The sequence below is a fragment of the Nannospalax galili genome, unplaced genomic scaffold (assembly GCF_000622305.1).
Source record: "Nannospalax galili isolate Female #2095 unplaced genomic scaffold, S.galili_v1.0 scaffold734, whole genome shotgun sequence".
NCBI classification, from domain to species: Eukaryota; Metazoa; Chordata; class Mammalia; order Rodentia; family Spalacidae; genus Nannospalax; species Nannospalax galili.
Genome location: NW_008337073.1, coordinates 5056146 through 5077211, shown reverse-complemented (window position 1 = coordinate 5077211; position 21066 = coordinate 5056146). Strand labels below are relative to the sequence as shown.

Sequence of the window (21066 nt, the reverse complement as noted above, 5' to 3'; positions counted from 1 at the left end):
GTGTGTGTGTGTGTGTGTGTGTGTGTGTGTGTGTACAAAAATGTTGTGGAGGCTTAGTAAGGGAGTGTGCAGATATGGTAAGGATCTAAATGTGATCAAAATATATTGAATGAAATATGCAAAAATCCAACAAAAAATTAATGAAAAAATAAAGACGGTGCCCCCATCCCTAACAGTCCAACAGTGCTATCTAACAGAAGGCTCTCTGGCGATGAAAATTTTCTATAATTTGAACCTTCCAATATGATAGGACACTAGCTACATGTTGCTACTTGGCCCTAAGAACTGAAAATTTAATTTAAATAGTGACATGTGGTAATACCATATTCAGTGGCAAAAGCTCTTGTGTAACCTCTTGCTTTCATTTCCATTACCAAGGGAAAGCAAAATAATATGATGAGAGAGGCTGTGTTTGTGGTATCTCTAATGCCCCAAATTCCTAGAACAAGCCTCTTCAGAATGACAATGGCCCTCTTTTTTTTTTTTTTTTTCCGTTTTTTTGAGACAGGGTCTCCCTGTAGCCCCAGCTTTCCTGGAACTCACTATGTAGACCAGGCTGGCCTTGAACTCAGAGATCTGCTTGCCTCTGCCTCCCTAGTGCTGGGATTAAACGGATGTGCCACCATGCCCAGCTGACAATGGCTCTCTTAATACCAACTTTCTGGAAAGCAAGTTTCCTGCTTGCCAGCACTGGAATTTGACTGGCCATTATTAACAAAGAAGTAATTTCCTGGAAAGGTAAGAGTCCACTGAATCAAAGCATTACTAGAGAAGCAGAGCCAGGACATAATGAGTGACACAAATCAGAGACAAAAGCAGACAACAAGAACTGGCTGCTTCTTCAAGTGCCACCTCCCTCACTTTTTGGCAATTCAAAATTTTAAAGAACTTGTTTAGGTGATCAATTACAAATTTAGTGTTTACTAATAAGATATTTTTCTCCAGATGGAATATAAACAGATAGGAGGATATATTAAATGCTTTTTTAAAAAGTCACTATCCACTACAGGTAGCCAAACAAACCTAAAGCAATGAAATAAAAATGAAAAAAAAAAAAAAACAGTGCTGATTTTAGAACAAGTAAAAGATCAATTATTTTAAAAACCACTACAGGTATATCTTAAGAGTTACATTCCCTTTCCTTTGCTAGTAATTGCTTTTATTTCTCCTTTTCATCTCTGATATCAAAGTGTATATCACCCGTGGCTTCGTTTCCACCACCACAGAGAAGCAGGCATAAATCCTGGTTTAGCCAGAGTGCCGGAGTCCCCTTGCCACAATGATAGGCCAGGGATGAGCATCTGAACCAGACCCAAGCCATTCTTTAGATTTTTCTAACCTAAAGTGGTAAGAACTCTGACTTCTTTGGTCTCAGCAGATAGTGCTGGCCTGAGTGAGAAAGCAGTAGAAAAGAAGCAAACAACAAGAAACAGAAGGAGGCTGGGGAGCCACTTCTATTTGGTCAAATTTGAAAGGTAGATCCAAGTGTCCAAGAAAACAGCACAACCTCCATCCTTTTTACAAGATGTACCAGTCAATGAAATCCCTTTATTTCCTTGCATGAGTTGGACTGTTGCCATAACCAAAGAATTGACTACATACTTTATTACATTTAACCAGCTATAATTTTTACATGGTTTAACTTTACAGGTAACTTTATGAACTTTACAAACTGAATATATGCAGTAAGGCAGCCTTCTGAACTACAAAATACTTTGTGTGGTACAGTATGTGTGCAGGGGTGCACAAATGTGTGAGTTCACTTGCTTAGGTATGCATGCACAGTTCAGAGGCTGAAATATCTGAAATATCTTCCTCAATGGCTTCTCCACCTTATTTTTGAAGGCAAGGTCTCATTCAATGAGAAACTTGTTGTTTTGGCTAGACTGGCTGGCCAGCAAGTCTCTGGATCCATCTGTCTCTGCTCCCCAGCACAGAGGTTACAGATATGTGTTAACAAGTTTGGCTTTTGATGTGGGTGATGGTGACCAAACTCAAGTGCTCATGCTGGTACAGCAAGCACTTTGCCATTGAGCCAACTCTCAAGCCCACAAAATAAATTTGAAAATATTACTCTCAGTACTATGACTGACTAGTGGTGAATATCACTTTAATGAAAACAAAAGACTAGTATATAATCATTTAAAGCACCTCTAAAGCATAAATTAATTATCTAGCAAATTAGCTAGTTAGCATATTGTGTTATAGTAAATAACGGATACTTTTTATTTTATGATTTATACTTTTCCCTACCAAGATCTTTTACTCAGATAGTCTCTGACCTATCACAGACTCTAAATAGGAGAAGCTACAATTATTATTATTGTAGTACCTAGTAAAAATAGACTTGGATAATGTAGCTGTGTTTACAAATCAAAAGTGACATCACAGTTGTAGAACATTCCCAAGGGGGTTGGGGAAATCATGCAAATCTTGGAATTAGTCCTTCTGTCAGATTTTATACTGGTTATGGTGTCCTTATTTTAAAATAAGTCTGGGGACAATCACACATTATAAATGATTTAGAAAAACCAAAGAGGAATCAAAAACAAATTTTCAACTTGACTAAGGGAATAGAAAATAATTTGTATTACAAAATTGTTAAGGATGAAAGCCATTTTATGTTTTATTAAAAGCTCAAAAGAATAAAACAAAAAACTAAGGGTCAAGTTCATTATTGTCTTTAAGTCATCACAGAATGTTGAACATTTTATCACTATGGCAACTGAAACAGCATAAGAGAATAGGCTTAAATTCAAACAGGAAGCATTTTAAATGGCCAAATTGTGAGACCATGATGAGATAAAAATGATAGATGGGGGAGGGATTCCTAGAAAGGGCAGTGATTTAAAAACTGCCTGTACTGAATAAAGTATCCACCTAAATGCAAAAAATGGGCAAGACTGCCTCTCAAAATCATTACAGATTTATGATTTTTATAATGAGCTGCTAATATTTTAATAGTTCATGAAGGCTAACATAAGAAATACACACAAGTATATGTATGTGTATATATGAAGCAGTTCTATCCAAAGTAATGTTAGCTAAGCAGCTTGTCTCAAAACATAACCTACAATGTAATGATTATTAAGTCATCTAACTTTAATCTATATAATTAGCAAAATTACTAAGATTTTACATTTTTAAAATATTTTAAAATTTATAATTGCTATTTTATGTGTTTGAGTGTATTGTCTGCATGTATGTAAGAGTATCTGTGTCATTCAATGCCCTGTGTCATGTCAGAAAAGAGAGTCGGATCCCCTGGAAGTAGTTATGTTAGCTATCATGTGGATGCTGGGAATTGAACTCAGGTCCTCTGCAAGAACAGCCAGTGCTCTTAACTGCTGAACTACCTCTCCCACCCCTAAGATTTAAAAAAAAAAATTTAATTTAGAAAGTAGATATAGGGAATTTGCAGGTACTGAAGGTCAGATGCTCTGTATGTATTACGCATATATAATGTAAGAATAATTCAGAAAAGAATAAAAACACACCCTTCGTATTAATGAACAGTAGAAAATATCTAAAGTTCAAAACAACTATAGATGAGAAGGCAGGGAGCCCTAAATCCCAACAAGTGAACATCTGTGTCCCTGCCCACATGATTGTGGATACACAACTCACTGTTTAAAATGGAAAAATAAACCTCATATTTTGTTTATAAAACAAGGCCAGACTATATGACTATATGTTGTACAGAAAACATACAGAAACAAGGTGATTAAAAAATTTAGAATAAGGAGACAAAGACATGCCAGACAAATGGAAACAGTACAAACAGGCAGCAGTAGTGACATTAGAAAACGAAGAACTAAACAAACCTGACCAACCAAAGAAAAGTATTTTGTAACATTAAAGGCCACAATAAATAATCAAAAAATGTTATGACCATATTCCAAACTGTATAGCAGCCATTTTTATAAAGCAAACTACAGTAAATACAAGGAATCATAGACAAAACGTGCCTATGATGAGAAACTTTAATATTAATCACTTTATACTGATAGATCAAGTAAACAAGAAATAAGCAAGTGCATAGAAGACCTCAACTTCATAGTAAATAAGGCAGATCAGATGACAATTATCTGTAGTTGTATATACACACATATATAAATATATCAAATGTTATATTGATGGTACCTGACATACTGGTTCAACCTGAAATTTTTCAACTTTACAGTGATGTGAAAGTTATGAATTCAGGAGAAACTGTACTTCAAATTTTGATCTACCAATCTAGGAATATACATTATGACATGCCCTTACAATGTTGGTCAGCAGCACCAAGTGGCAACTCCTGGTCAGTCATGTGACCATTAGTGTAAACACCTGACATTTTATAGTACACGTTGGTGGTGTTATAAAGTTAGGTGGTAGTACTAAGTACATTTTCAACTTACAATATTTTCAACTTATTAAGAGGCTTTCTAGGAAGGGCTGAGACCTCAGCAGACTGCTTGAGACTGCCTGGATCCAGCCTCCTTGTGGTGGGTGAGCTTCCACAAATCTTGCTGGGATTACCTGTGGGCCCTCCCACCACTGATCACAATGCAATGAAATCTGAAACTTGATATTAGCAAAGGGGTGGGGGGTGAAGAGGGGGAAGAGGAGGAGGGGCAGGTTCATTCCCACTTAGAAACAAAAAAAAAATGTTAGGGACTGAAGCATAATTCTCCAATATTTATATCCTGAAGTGCTAAATGAAGGTAGATTTGTAAATAAGATAGAAAAACAGAATGTAATGCTGTCTATCACTACATCATGAAAAATCTAACATGAATTAGACCTAAATCCAAGAGCCAAAACACTAGTTGTATTAGTTACTTTTCTGTTGCTGTCTCCCAATTGGTCAGTTCCTACAAGGGGCAGGGCCTGCCACAGAGCATAGACTACTGAGGGACTGCTTGGAGCCATCTTGGGATGGAAGCCATGAGCCACGGGTAGCATGCGTGGTGTGGGGAATGAGCGGCCAGCCGCAGCAGCTCAAGGACAGAATGGACTGACTCTTCTGGACCTGGGGTGAGATCGCTGGTCCAGGAGGCATGAGCAAATGCTAGTGGTGACTATGGGCATGGCGCGGTCTGATATGGTGTGCTCTGAGCCATGGCGCTGGGCTAGGCACTGGGTACTCATTCCTTTGTAAGTTAATAAATGCACATAAAGATATGTTATATGGTTTGCTTGATAGTGCAGGAGACCCAGAGGGAACTCGGGCAACAGTTGCTGTGACAGAAACACTGACCAAAGCAATTGATAGAGTTTATTTGGGCTTATGGTTCCAAAAGGGGCAAGAATCCATCATGGCAGGGAGGCATGTTGGCAGAGGTGGCTGGAGGAGGAGCAGAAGCTAGGCTCTACATCTTCAAGCAGGCACAGGAAGCAAGAATGCAACTTGAGATTTGACAAGGCTTAAGAACTCTCTAAGCCCACCCCCAGTGATGTGCTTCCTCCAGGACAGCCATACCTTCTAAGACCCCCCAAAACAGCACCACCATCTGGGGACAAAATGTCCAAATACTTCGAGCCTATGAGGGACATTTTCATTCAAACCACCACACTAGTCTTTTAGAGAAAAATATGATATAGCTTTATAAAATTGGACAATACTATACAAAAGAGCACAAAAAGTATAAACTAGAAGGGGAGACACTGATGAAGTGACATTTAAAAACAACAACAAAAACTTCCACCTTCAATAGGTAAGCAAAAAAGAAAAAATATTTGAAAATTATCCAACAAAGGAATTATATTCAATATACACCAAAAGCTATAACAAGTCAGTAAGAAGATAACTTTCCCATTTAAAAAGGGCAAATTACTTTAGCAGACAATTAACAAAAGTAACCTGCACATGCATGAGAAGGTTCCCAATAGTATTTTAGTCATCAGAAAACAACAAATTAGGAACACTGTGTCATATTATACACATCCACTAGAATTAAAGCTAATATGACTGTCAAGTGACTGAGGGCAAAAAAAAATTTTGGAAAACAACATTGTTATATATTACAAAATTAAACATATACAACAAATCACATTTATACAATGGAATACTAATTAGCAATTAAAAATAGTGAACTACCGATACATAGTCCAACATGGGTAAAGCCAGCAGTTGCCTGCCTCTGGAGATTAAAAGATCAACTTTTAGGGTCATGGAACTATTACTTTTATTGTAGTGATGGTTATAAAACCTTGTACAATTACTAAAATCCATCAAGCCTTACATTATTTAAATGTGAAAACTTTGTGTCTACTAAGCACATATAAAGCCTACAAATATTTTAAAGGCAAAAAAGTCTAATAAATAAAAGAAATTGATATAGAAAACCAGAAACTAGTTGATCTACATGAAAATCCTAATTTAAAAAATACTGAACAATGAGTTTTAATATGTTTAAAATGGTACTTTGTTATACTCTGTGTGTGTGTGTGTGTGTGTGTGTGTGTGTGCGCGCGCGCGTGCACTGGCAGAATAGGCCTGTAATCCCAGCACTCCAGAGGCTGGGATGAAACAATCATGAGTTCTAGGACAGCTTGGACTACACAGCTAATTTCAGGCCAAGCTAGGCTAGACGGTGAGATCAATCTTGCCACTAACTAAAACAGAGTGAGGGAAGATGGGAAGGAATAAATGAACAAAATAAGAAATAAAGGGAAAATGACACTGCCGAATAAACTTAAAAAAAAACTTTTGCAGATCTCTGAGAAAAGAAACTTGAAAATAAACAAAAAAGCAATGAAAATTTGATAGGTTATCAAAATTCATTATACTTAATTTAAACAAGCTGATTTCTGTAGAGGCAGAACAAGAAAAGGGCATTTAGTTATTTCACAGACGATTGCTAAGTCTTCAAACACAGGTAGTCATACTATGCCATTATTGCTTAAATCTTTTTAAAAGGATAACATATTTCTAAGCCTGATAAAAAAAGGGAAGGAAGGAGAGGAAATGAAAGAATGAATTAACAAATAGAATATACCATTAGCTTAAACTTAAAAAAAAAGAAAAATGAGAAATTAAGGTGAATAGCTGATTAAGGTTGGTTCAGGATTAGGAAATTCAATCACAGATTATTTTAATAAATCTAAGGAGGGGAAAACTGCTAGTCTTCAAAATCATCTTTTTTTTTTTTTTTTCGGTCTTTTTGAGACAGGGTCTCCCTGTAGCCCCAGCTGGCCTGGAACTCACTATGTTGACCAGGTTGGCCTTGAACTCACAGAGATCCCTGCCTCCCGAGTGCTGGGATTAAAGGTGTGCGCCACCCCGCCCAGCATCATCATTACCTTTTTAAATAAAAACAATCACACATAAAATAAAAATCAATACCTTCTTAAATAGTAAAATACACATCTTCAAGTTAAGGCTAATGTCTTAATGAAAACAGTAGAGACAGTTCATTCAGAACATACAAGCAAAGATGCCCACTATCTCCACACTACCTCCACACCTACTTGGTGTTGTACTGGATATAACAGTCAGTGCAATTAATCAATTAGAAGCCTAAGAACCGGTGAAGAGGAAAATTTATTTCTATTTCTAGATCAAGTAACTCAGTAAAATTAATTCAAATAATTTAGTAAGCAGAATATAAAATTAACACATTTTTGTCTTTATAAACAATAGATGATAAAGGAAAAAAATCCACTCACAAAGCATTTAAACAAAGTTTAAATACTTACGAAGAAATGAATTTACCAAAACTATGTGAAGAAAAATATTTTTTGGGGGGCAGGATGTAACTCAAGAGCTGGCAAGATGGGTCAGCTAATAAAAGCAGCAGCTACTAAGCCTGATGACCTGAGTTTGAACCCTGAAACCCACATGGTGGAAGGAGAGAACCAACAACTCCCACAAGTTGCCCTCTGACCTCCACAGGCACACTATGGCACACATATACGCACACATTAATAAATGTTAAAAAGAGAGAGAAAAAAAAAACTTCAATAAATAAATTTCTGACAAATCACTACAAAGTCCATTCTCTGTAAGCTAGTAATGAAATACCTCTTCTAATCATGTGGTTATTAATATATAATTTAAAAAAATTGTGCAGTAGGTCAGAAGTAACACAATAAAGCCTAAAATTTTTATATGTGAAAAAAAAAAAAACCAATATAGCAGATTCTAGGAAGCAGTAGAGTAGGTAACACTAAGACTTTGTCTCCTTATCTGGGCAGCAACTGCATTGACAGAACTATGATATCACCATTTGGAAATCTAGAGATTGCAAATTCCAGGGAAGGCTTAGACTGTAAGTAACAGTTAACTTAATTACATTTCATCTCTTCCACTAGTAACATCCAAAGTCTCACTACAGGTACTTCTGTATATCACCAGGCTCGACATTATACACCATCTGGAAACAAGAGTCAGTAAAAGCACTCTGCTCTCCAAATATAGGAAATGGTACCTTCCTCACAGACCACTGCTTCCCATCCAAGACATGCCAAGAAACAGGCAGCTATTATTGTTGAATCTCTCTCAATTGCTCTAAGTACCCTTTCTCCATCTTTCTGGTTGAAATTACTTCTAGAGAATCCAGAAAGCCCGTGTCTATTTTTCCCACTTGCATTCATTTTACTTTTTTGTCTACTTTAGGGAGTTAAATATTAAACACTAGGACATTCAAAAGGAGACATAGACCTAGGCCACATATGGTGCATCTGTGTACTCAGGAGACTGAGGGAGGAGGATGAAAAATTCACAGAGTACACACTAAGATCTTATTTTACAACAACAAAAATAGATGCATATTCAGGAAAAATTAGGAAGTGATCTTCCATCTCCAGGAAAAGGCACAGTTTCAAAACAGATCTAAGAAGACTTTAAGTTTACAACTCAAGCTGGTCCCTGGCACCAAGGTAGTTGATACCAATGCCATATGAACAACAGAAATATACAAAATCCTGAAAGAGACCAAAACGAAATTATGGAACTGAAATCATAATTCCACTGGAGGGATTCAAAGGCAGGATAAGCAAGCTTGAAGTACAAAATACCAAGTCTGAAGAAGAAAGATAAAATCACTGAAGAAAAATAAACAAAACCAAAGGACTTGAAAAACACCATCAAGCAGCCCCACATGTTTATCTATCATGGGAATTCCAGAAGGAAGAAAGTGAAAGAAACAGAAGGAATATCTGAAGAAATAGTAGCAGAAAAATTCCCAAGTTGAATAAAAAATATAAATGTACATATGCAAGACATTTAATGATCTGTAAGACGAACTCAAGAAGACCTATACTGGGACACACTGTAATCAAACTTTTGAAAACCAAAGCAACAAGAAAGCAGCAACAGAGAAGCAATTCACCACATGCAAGTGATATTCAGTAAGATTATCAGCACATTTCTCATAAAAAACTTAGGGCCCCAGAAAGCAGCGGACAGATATATTTAATAAAGTACGAAAAAGAAAATTTCAGCACTCAAGAAGACCTATACTGGGACACACTGTAATCAAACTTTTGAAAACCAAAGCAACAAGAAAGCAGCAACAGAGAAGCAATTCACCACATGCAAGTGATATTCAGTAAGATTATCAGCACATTTCTCATAAAAAACTTAGGGCCCCAGAAAGCAGCGGACAGATATATTTAATAAAGTACGAAAAAGAAAATTTCAGCCTGAAATTCTGTATCTTGAAGAAAGAAAGAAAGGAAGGGAGGGAGGGAGGGTATGAAGGAAGAAAGGAAGGAAGGAAGGAGGGAGGGAGGGAGGGAAGGAAGGAAGGAAGGAAGGAAGGAAGGAAGGAAGGAAGGAATGAAGGAAAACCCAGATAAAAACTGAGGAAGTTTGTAGCTACCAGACCTATGCAAGGAAAAGAAAAAGGCTCAAGAGTGCTCACCTAGGTAGAACAGAAAGCCAATTAAATAGTAGCTCAAATTTATACAGAAAAATACAGATGTCAGTAACAATAGATACATACAGTTATTAAAACTATTATTGTAACAATAGTTTATAACTACTTGTTGATGATTTAAATGACTAGTATGCTTAAAAATTAGTTTCCAGTATCACTGTAACTTTAGTTTTTAATACCACCGTCTGTGTTCGACTTAAGAAATTAATTTCTTGAAAAAAAAAACATGTTAGGGGGCATATGATGCATAAAGATGAAATTTTGTGACATGAACAATAGAAAGGCATGAACAGAATTAAAAGGAACAGAGCTTGTGTATGTCTTTGAAATTTAGATGGTATAAATTCTAATTTGAATTGAGTATTACAATTTTCAAGATGTAGAATAGCCTCTTGATAACAACGAAAACAGCTATAAAATATATAAAGAAAATAAATACTTTAATCATTTTTCTACCAAAAGAACGAAGTAAAACAAAACAAAAAGAAAATTAAAGAGGACAATAATGAAGGAAATGAGAGACTTTAAAGACAGAAAACAGCAAAGCAACAGAAGTCATTCCTTATCAGTAATTAAATGTCAATGTGTTAAATGTGTCAAACAAAAGAAAGCCATTGGAAGAAGAACAAATATGATCCAACTAGATGCTCTCTACAAAACATTCACTATAAATTTAAGATGCAAATAAAGAGAAAAAGAGAGCATGGGAAAATATACCCCACATAGTTAATCAAGCAAGAGCAGTGGCAGGTATACTAATACTGGACAAAACAGACTAAATTTTATGAAGTTACAACAGACACAAAGAACTTTATAAAAAGAAAAGTTCGATCAAGTAAGAATATATAACAAACTTTATATAATGACTCACCATGAAAATAAATCAAGCAGGGATGGGGAGATGGCTCAATGGTAAAGCACTTGCTATGCAAGCTTAAGGACCCAAGTTCAGATCCCCAGTATCTACATAGAAAGCAGGGTATGGCAGCCCATTTCTGTAATCCCAGTGCAAGGAGGTAAAGACAGGAGAATCACTGGCTAGGCAGTCTGGCTGAAACAACAAGCTTCACGTTCAGTGAGAGGCCCTGTCTCAAAAAATAAGGTAGACAGCAACAGTGGAAAATATCTAGTGTCAAACCCTGGCCTCCACACACACACACACAGGCAAGTATACCCTACACACACACATACAAATATGAAGCAACACAGAACTTAAGGGAGAACTATTCCAAAATAGTATATGGAGATTTCAATATCCTATTTTCAGTATGGAGAGAACACCTGGCTCAGTGACAGGTTCTAAAAGCAATGCGTTCCTGGTACCAAGCACTCCCAGACTGAGATTTTGTCTCTTAAACCACGATCCAATAAAAAAAGAAACCAAAGCACCTTAGAGTAATTACAGACCGGGAGCAAGGAAAGTCAGTGAGGATATGCTAGAACACCGTATTACACTAGAAAATAAAGAAAATATGGGGGAGGGAATATCTAATAACCAAATCTGAGACAGTTTGCACATCAAATTTAACCCACAGAAGAAAGACTCTACTAGTCAGTACTGAATAAAATGGTATTTACAGAAGAAGGCTCTTCTTTTCAGAATTCCAGTAATAAATGTAGAAGAAATCATGAAAATAGTTAAGAAAATACCAAAGCAACAATTATTTAAGGAAAAATGGATGCTAAAATTAGTGGAAAAGTAAGACTATTTACATACTCTCAAAATATTATATGAGAGTCTTATGGTTACTTATATATTAAAGAATAAAAAATGTATAGTGGACTAGAAAAAAAATGGAAAAATTGGTAAAATCTAAATAAAGTCAATAGGTTTGATAAAAATGTCCGATTTATTAAAACTGCTAACTTCTTAGTCTTGATTACTGTAATATGCTTATAAAAGCTGTCAATACTTGAAGTAAAAGGTACATAGGGATTTTCTGTACTACTTCAATACCATTATATTACCTCTGTAACTATTTCAAAATAAAAAATTAACCTAATACTTTGAAGTTCCCTTCGGGCTGACTCTTCTGCCATCTGTGAAGCCCGTAACTTCTCTTCACACTGATCCTTTTCAGATTGCCTCCAGACATCATGCTCCACCTTCATCTTCTCTAAGTCTGCTAATCTGTTCTCCAGCTCTAGCCTAAAATAGATGATAATGTTAGAACTACAATAAAGATGATACACAGTAAAATGTTTTCATGTATGTGCAAGGAAATTTAACACAAACTAAGGTAATTCAGTACTTACTTTTCATCTTGTAACACCACAAGTCTCTGATAACCTTCTTCCTTGGCAGCTTGTACTTTACGTATTAATTCTCGATCTTTTTCTACTAAGAGTGCTTTGTGGTGTTCCACAGTTGATTTGAGAATTTCATTGTCTGACTGCAATCCTAGCATATTTTTAAAATAAAAATAAACTATATTCAATTCTAACATGAAAATTCACAATTATAATAAGCATTAAAAACTCAATAAGGTGGGCTGGAGAGATGGCTCAGCAGTTAAGAGCACTGACTGCTCTTGCAGAGGACCCGGGTTCGATTCCGAGCACCCACATGGCAGCTACAAACCGTCCTTAGCTCCAGCTCCAGGGATCCGAAGCTCTCTTCTGATCTCCTCAGCACTGCACGGCACAGGTGCACTCACATACATGCAAGCAATACACTCATACACATAAAATAAAAATAATAAAATTATTTTTTAAAAACCCAGTAAGACAAAAGAATGTGAAAATCTCTCTGGATAAATATTTTCAGAGATCCTTATAGTACTAATAAAATATCTTAAAATAGGAATGAAACAGATTTTAAAAAAAGGAGATAATTTCTGTTATCCCTTTTAAAAATATATATGTTTAAAAATATATATCCAGGGGAATCTGAAACACTCTTCTGACCTCCAACGGCATTGCACCACACAGGTGCACTCACATACATGCAGGCAATACACTCATACACATAAAATAAAAATAATAAATATTTTTTTAAAAATTAAAAATAAAAAATATATATATATATACACACACACACACAAAACTTTCGAAAAGGTTCTATACATTTATTCATTTGCATCTTCAGAGCCAGAAATCAACTTGGATGAATACCCAAAGAGGATGATTTACTTCATTTCTAAAGAGGTTCTGTAGCTGAAGTCCCATAAACTACTAGCTGGTAATAGTGACTTAAAAAAAAAAAAAAAAAAATCACTAACCTCTTCAAAACCCAGGATTCTAGCACATCTGCTACATTTCTAACAAAAATATAAATAAAACTTCAGCTTATTGAAAGAGTCCCCAAAATCTTCCTTAAGATACGTATTTTGCAGATAAGTAACTATAGCAAATTCATATTTAACTCAAAGTACAAACATGATGCAATATACCCCAAATTATTAAAACTAAGAAAATTTACTACCTGACTCTGCCAGTATTATATAGAAAGGAATAGTGAAAACAATCATTAATACATATAAACTCTATTTGAAACAACAGATGTAAAATTAACTACAGGCCAACCTGTAAACATTGTTACAGTCCAAGGGTAGATTTTTTTTTTTTTAAGTATTTAAGAAAGTATTTAAGAAAGAAGTATAATAACTTCTGAGGAATTTTGATGAAACACTTTAAGACTTAAATGCAACCCTACAAAGAATGACAATCTAGTACCTGGTCTTAGGTTTACTTTTATTTTATCTTTTTTGGTCTTTTTGAGACACGATCTCCTTGTAGCCCCAGCTGTCCTAGAACTCACTATGTAGACTAGGCTGGCCTCGAACTCACAAAGATCCACCTGCCTCTGCCTCCCAAGCGCTGGGATTAAAGGCGTGTGCCACCACGCCTAGCTAGGTTTACATTTAAAACAAACAAAAAAATTAGGCCTGGAACTTATCTCCTTATATTGTTTTTCCTAATACCTAGATGATCTAATAAATATTTAAAATTATAAATACATGAAGGATATTCATTTTCAATGTTTCTTTTAATTCATGAAGTAATCAAGGAACTATTATATAAACATAAAACTGATTGTTAATAAAGATCATAGAATGAACAAAACATTCAACATGAGAAAAATATTCCACATGTGCTTTAAGATCAAAATAAAAAAAACCCACATAAAATAAAAATGATAAATTTTAAAAAGGGGGGGCTGGAGAGATGGCACAGCGGTTAAGAGCTGACTGCTTTTGAAGAGGACCCGGGTTCGATTCCCAGCACCCACATGGAGGCTATAAACCATCCTTAACTCCAGTTCCAGGGGAATCGGACACCCTCTTCTGACCTCCATGACATTGCATGGCACGGGTGCACTCATATACATGCAGGCAATACACTCACACACATAAAATAAAAATAATTAAAAAAAAAACTCACTTTGCCTATTTTGATAATTTGAATTTATACCCGAAAACAATAGAGAAAAACATAAAAAATCATGTATTACCATCCAGTTCACTTTGAATCTTATTCCTTTCTCTTTCCAGCTCACTCTTAGCTCTTGCTGCCTCCAGTTTGATGTCTGTTATTTCCAGTTTGTTTGAATGTTTAAGTTCTTGTACCTATTTGTTTGTAAGTAGAAATTGAAATCATTATTGGGCCATTTTCTTACCTGTCAGATGTACCCATAGCATAAGCAGAAATGAGAAAACACTCTGGTAGTAGAGTCTAAGCATCTTCCAAGAAGGAAAGCATCCACTGCCAGTAACAGTGCTTATCTCCAAGAGATACCAAATAGATATTGCCTTTTCCTGATGTAACTGATGCATTTATTTACAAATATTTGGGCAGGGTCACCTGGGCTTAATCATGTCTAAGAGTTCAAGGCCAGCCTTGTCTACATAGTGGTTCAGGTCAGCTGGGACTACAGGGAGACCCTGTCTCAGAAAAAAAAAAAAAAAAATGCTTAACTGTGGGACTGCAGAGATAGCTCGGCAGTTAAAAGTATTGATTATTCTTGGAGAGGACCTGGGTTTGGTCCCCAGTACTTACATGGTGGCTAAAAACCATCAGTAATTCCAGTTCCAGGAGATCAGACGCCCTCTTAAGAATGGCCTCCACAGGCATTGCATGACAAGAGTGTACTTACATACATGCAGGCAAAACACTTATACACATAAAATAAGAATAAATTTTAAAAATTTCTAAAGTCTTACCTGCACATAGCTAAAGTCAATGACAATTATGAAAACAGAAAAAAGTTGAAACCTTCCTTTTAAAATAAGCTGGTAAAAGGGGCATAGACGACATTGTAGGTAATAGGAACAGCATATAAAATGTTAAATAGGAATGACATCACAAGGTTTGTTCTTTAAACAATGAGCTATCTCTTACAAGTAGAGCATAGGGAAGTATAAAAATCTGTGTGGGAGTAGCAGGTAATGAACTTTACATACCATTCAACATAATTGTTTAGCTACAGATGGTAGCATAATTCTTTGCTTTAGAAAGTTAACTCTAATAGAAAATAAGTTGGATTAAGAAACTGAAAGCAAAGAAATCAAGAGGCAAAAAGGGAACAACTGAACTTGGCAAATGAATGTGTGTAGACATTTGCACACATGTGCAGAGGCACACGCCACTTTTGAGGTAGAAGGGAGGAGGGAAAGCAATTATAAATTGTATAAATATAATCCTTTATTGCCAAAACCTAATTCTTCTAAAGTCCTGGTAAATGTGAATAATTCTCAACATTTTCCATATAATTAACCCATCACATATCATTTTTTAGTTTTCATTAGCTATTCCTTTTGAAGGCCGAATAATTCTAGCTTATAAGTAGTATTCCTTCATGTAACAAATATTTACTGAATACCTACTGTGTGCCAGGTATAATTTTAGGATTGTACAAATTTAGGATAAGGAGCAAATAAAGTTTGGTCTGTCCAACCATCTACATACACTATTAACATTTTCTAGTCTTTCTCTTTGGTAAGGTTCTTCTAAAGTCATATACACAGGCTTTAATCAATATAGATATAAGGGTTAGATAAACCTATACTCTGACACCAAAGTTTAAAATTATGAAATGTCTGTAGAGTCCAATAAAAACCAGTAACAAATCAAGCTGGGAGTTAAGGCACAAACAAGGAAAAGGCCCTAGAGTCAAAGATTAAGAACCACACACAGGAGTTTCTCATTGGAAGACTTCCTCTACAAAACATATTGAAAGTATTACAAATAATGGTTTCATGGAAAATCTAAATCTAAAGAAAAGAAATAAGTATTTTACAGACTTTACATTACTAATCACAGTAATAAATTTCTTCAAATTAATTTCTAAACTATTAAATGACACTACATAAAATAGCAACCTTCTGACTTTTTGTGTTACTTTTCTAAAGTTCTGGTCTATAAAAGTAAGTCTCATAGCATGAAAATAGGTAAGAAATGATATTTAATACTTAACCTATCTAATCACTGGTTCTTACTAAATCATTATTTAAGGGCAATTTAAATTATAAATGTCCTAAATTTTTGAGAAACTAATGAAAATACAATTATAATTTGCTATTATTACTAATTGTAAAAAGTTGAGAATGACACAGCAGTATACTAAACCACACTGTAGCTGCTTTTAATATGAGGTGACAAATTAGAGCCAATTTTGTAGAACACTGATTAATTTTATAGTAACCCCAAGAAAAACAAAGAAATAAAAATCTATTTAGCTTTAATTTCACCCTGAGATTTAGAGAAATTAAGAAACTTTCTTGGGGCTGGGGAGATGCTCAGTTGGCAAGGTGCTTGCTGTGCACCCACATAAAATTCTGGGTACCGCAGGGTGCATGTGAAGTCCCAGCGTCAGGGAGGCAGAGACAGGCAATCCCTGGAGCTTGCTAGCCAGCCAATTTGGCTGAATGGGTGAATTCCAGGTTCCCAAATTAACAAACAAACAAGTAAGGTGGACAGCAAAAGAAGACGACACCTGGCAAGGACCTCTGGCCTACACACATGTATTACATACCAATATATGCACAGAGAACACACGCACAAAACACACAAGAGAAAAAGGAAATGTACAACTAAATTATACTTAGTGAGTCTGAAAGAATACTGCACAGAAGACCAGCAACAGGGCCAGATACAGGCTTACTTTTGCTGTAAAGTAATGGGATGTGCTCAAGCAACCCATTCTCTTTGCACTTAAATTTATAAATATATGGATCTTAACTTTTACTTTGATGTTGTATTTCTATTATCCTAAAATAATACATTTAGTAACATAACCAGTAATTGTTAAATTCCTAAAATATAAACTAAAAAGAATACTAAAAGCATGAAAATTGAGGATAGGGACATGGCTTGGTCAGTAAAGTGCTTGTCACACAAACATGAGGACTCGAGTGTGGAACACCAGCCAGCACCCGTGTGGGACAGGGAAGGAAAAAAAGGAGTCAAGTATGGCACACTTGTAATCCCAGAGCTGGGGAAGCAGAGACAGGCAGATCCCTCAGGCTTACTGGTCTATCAGACCAAATCGATGAGCTGTTTGGGGAGAGACCTTGTCTCAAAAACTAAGTTAGAGAACAATTGAGGAGGATACCTAATAACAATCTTTGGCCTCCATACATGTGCACACACATACAAACATCAATAAACACATAAAACATGAAAATTTATGACATGGGAATGGCAACTTCAAATACCCATAGTTTCTGCTTTTAGAACTCTGGCCATTAATTTCTCTGGTGTTTGATCAGGCTTCCAAAATTGTAGGAAACTAAAAACCAAAATTACAAGAAATGCATGACATCCTGAATCTCTACCAAATGGAGTCACTCTGTTTCTCATAGACTCCAGACAGACTGTGGCCTTTAAATTGCAATTTGCCCCATGCTTTTAACACAAGACAAATAACTACTAAAAATGTTTAATGGCAGTATTAGACATTTTCTGGGAGCTCAGAATCTGTTGAAGTAGGCAAATCTACAAAAAGAAACTGAGTAAATACTACATAGAAGAAACAAAAAAAATACAGGTTGTTTGTTTGAGACAAGGGCTCTCTATCCCTGGCTGGCCTGCAACTTGCCATGTAGACCAGGCTGGCCTCAAACTTACAGAGATCTTTCTGCTCTGCCTCAAAGTACTGGGATAAAAGGTGTGAGCCACCACATCCAGTAAAAACACAGTTTTTTTTGTTTTTTTTTTTTAAACTGTGTATTACACCAGAAGCTCAAGGTGCAAATTCCAAAAGAATGAAACTTAAACTCTAAGTTTCTAAGTTCTGAGATAGTGTGACCTCTTTAACTTAGCTAATAAGTACAAGTTTGTGTATGGCTTTCTAAAATTGTCTTAGATTTATAAAGATTGAAAACTTCATGAAGCAACTTAGACCAATATACCTCATTGAATGTGAAATATGAAGGACATCATTTTCAGTCCATCTGTGATAATACCTTTAATCTAAGCCACTGATACTGGCATAGCTTTGTTCTAAAGCCTAAAAACACTGACAAATTGAAATAGCTTAGACAAACAGACCCCAGGTGTTCCTTTGCATTGCAAACAACCACTTGCTAGGAGTGCAAAATGTTGATGAAAATTTCAAGTTGCAAAGAAAACTGTGACACCCATGCTAGAAATATTTAAGACTTTATCTCTCTATGCAGAATTTTTATATATAAAATTTCAGATGAAGCTTCCTTTGTCTAAAGTTGAAGAATGTATTGAACACTCCATTTACATGCAAAGTAATTCAAGTGTGCTTTTAAAAACAGGCAATTTTTGGCAATGTGATAATAAACAAGAATAGAGAAATGATACCAAACTATAGTTTTCCTTCAGGGGAATAGGAGAAATCATTTGTGCTCTAACTTGAAAAAGGAAAGCAATAGCAAAGATTATATGTACAGAATAAATTAGTGAAATAAGGGTCAGAACATACGTAAGCCAGAAAATTTAGGCAAACTGTGGTGCCAAAAAAAAAAAAAAAAAAAAAGTTTGCCTCCTCCTCACCCCGCCATGCCACTCAAGAGAAGTCAGTACAGAAGTCCAGCATATCCAGTGACATGTTGCTATATTTCAGGAGTCTGACAGTATACTACTGAGGTCTACAACAATGCATTGTAAACACTGGATACTTAATATTACTTAACAAAACTGCAAAAAATTTACATAGGACTTAAAAGAAAAATTTGAGAACTCCTTAACCTGAATTTACTTTATCTTTCCTGAACTCTACCACTGTAGACGTTCAATATGTATGAGTATGAATAGTCTACTAACAAAAACCAAATTATTAATTTATTTATAGTAGGATTTACACAGTAGTAAGTTGGAAGGATTCTTAGTGATCAACAGAAAGAAGTCTCAATTCAGTTGGGAAACTGGATCCCAATAAAACAAACAGGATCTCAAAGACAGGAAGCAGCTTGCCTTAGGGCCATACTATGACTGACACTGAGAGGAACAGAACTTACCACTGGGCTCACAAATCTGTTCTTTGTTTTCTTCTTTAAAGACTCACTAATGTACTACCATTTCCATTATCATTTTCTCACCTCTTACTATTTATTGTGTTTAATATTATATTTAATTTTTCATGACAATTTTTAAGAAATAAATGCCCGTGAACTTTCCATTGTATCTTATTACCTTGTCCAAAATGATTTTATAATTTCTAAGTATACCTAAATTTTAACCTATAAACTAAAAAGCAATGCCTAAAATTAAAATATTTTAACAATAAGGTTGGAAAAGTAGTTCAATTACTAGACTGCATCCCTAGCATGCCCGAAGGCAAGGCTTCCATTCTTAAACCACAAAAGGGGGGTGGGGGCATGGGAGAGAAAAGGAAGAAGGGAAAATGTGTGCATGTGTTTATATTTTAACCATTAAAAGTCTTATTTGCCTAGTTTTGCTTATTATTTTTAGTATCAGTCATGTCAGCTGAATTATATGAAACAATGGCTATAAAATCATTTTGTATACTATATATAAATTCAAACAAAAATTAAAAGTCATTAAATACAAAATCTGCAAATGTAGAACAGTATGAGGTTTTGGGGCTTTTTTTAAAAAATAACATTTATTCATTTGATGAAGGACAGCCCACATGCGTGCCATCATGTGTGTGTGAAGATCAGAAGACAAATCTCAGAAGTGAGTTTTCCTTCCACAATGTCGGTACCAAGGATAAGAGTCAGTTTGGTAGCAGGCACTCACTGAGCCATCTTATGGACTCAAATATGTGGTTTTCATGGAAAAAAAAATTGAGTAGACTAACTTCCAAAAGTGACATCTCGTACATCTAAAATTGTAGCTTGGTCTTTCAAACACAAAAATTCAATTTTATCATGATACTTAAAAATTAAGACTCAAAGTTAAACTTATACCAATAAGATATATAAAGAATAATTTCCAAATGCAAGTTTAATTGTAAGAAAAAAGAAAAGTATAATGTTAACTAGAATACTTTATGCCTGAAGAATTAGTACCTTTGCTCTCTGTAGACAAAATTACATGGAAAGTCAAAATGTCATCACTAGGATGCTTAGTGCTAAGAAAGACTAAGATGAACAGATTGCTTCGTAGCCAGAGGTTAAAACAAAGGCAGTATGAAAAGGAAATCTATCTTGTACAAAATTTTAAAATATGATTTTATTTTTTAAAAGGAATTCTGAGGGAGATACCCTGGCAAAGCCAAAAAAAAGCTGTTTCCAGAAGCCATGGACTTCAAACAAAAAACGAAGCACAAAGGGTACAATAATTCCTTATGAGTTGTTGGTCAGGGAGGCCCAGAGGCCCCCAAAACAATATAGGCACTTGCCACCCCTACTGTTGCCCACCAGAACTAGGTAAGATCCTATTGCCACAGACCCTACACATCATATATGCAAGATGTAGAGAAATCAAGCTTGCACTGAGCTGAAAGTGTTAGGGAAAGAGGAATTTACTGCTTGTTTGAATATACTGCTTGTCTGAATTTACTGCTTGTAACCAATTAACTCAACTGGAGACACAGGCATCCGGAGATAGAGGCAAGTGCTACAGGCCCCCGGAGCCTGACCTGTTCTGTGTCATGTCATGTAGACATGTCTGCTTACACGAGATAACAGGAAAGAGCCATGCCAGGCACATACCAACTATCTCTCCCCGACTGAGACACCTGAAGGGAGTTGTAACATTTTTCTTGTTTTAAAGTTACTGGTTTGTGAAATGCTTGCTTTGAAACTATTGGCTGTATAAA

At 35.5% G+C, this 21066-nt stretch overlaps 1 protein-coding gene across 9 annotated transcripts in view; it reads right to left on the bottom strand.

Annotated features, from left to right (window-relative positions):
- Positions 1-21066, bottom strand: part of Cep83 (centrosomal protein 83) — a 132018-nt gene that overhangs the window by 38229 nt on the left and 72723 nt on the right. For 7 of the 9 annotated variants that reach the window (XM_029563096.1, XM_008832085.2, XM_029563097.1 and 4 more), the window contains 3 exons: positions 14323-14437; positions 12126-12270; positions 11869-12018 (listed from right to left, as the gene is read on the bottom strand). In XM_029563096.1, coding sequence (XP_029418956.1) covers positions 11869-12018; positions 12126-12270; positions 14323-14437 — 410 coding nt within the window. The remainder of the gene's footprint in view (positions 1-11868; positions 12019-12125; positions 12271-14322; positions 14438-21066) is intronic. The other 2 variants (XR_003849384.1, XM_029563102.1) reach the window with 1 other exon arrangement.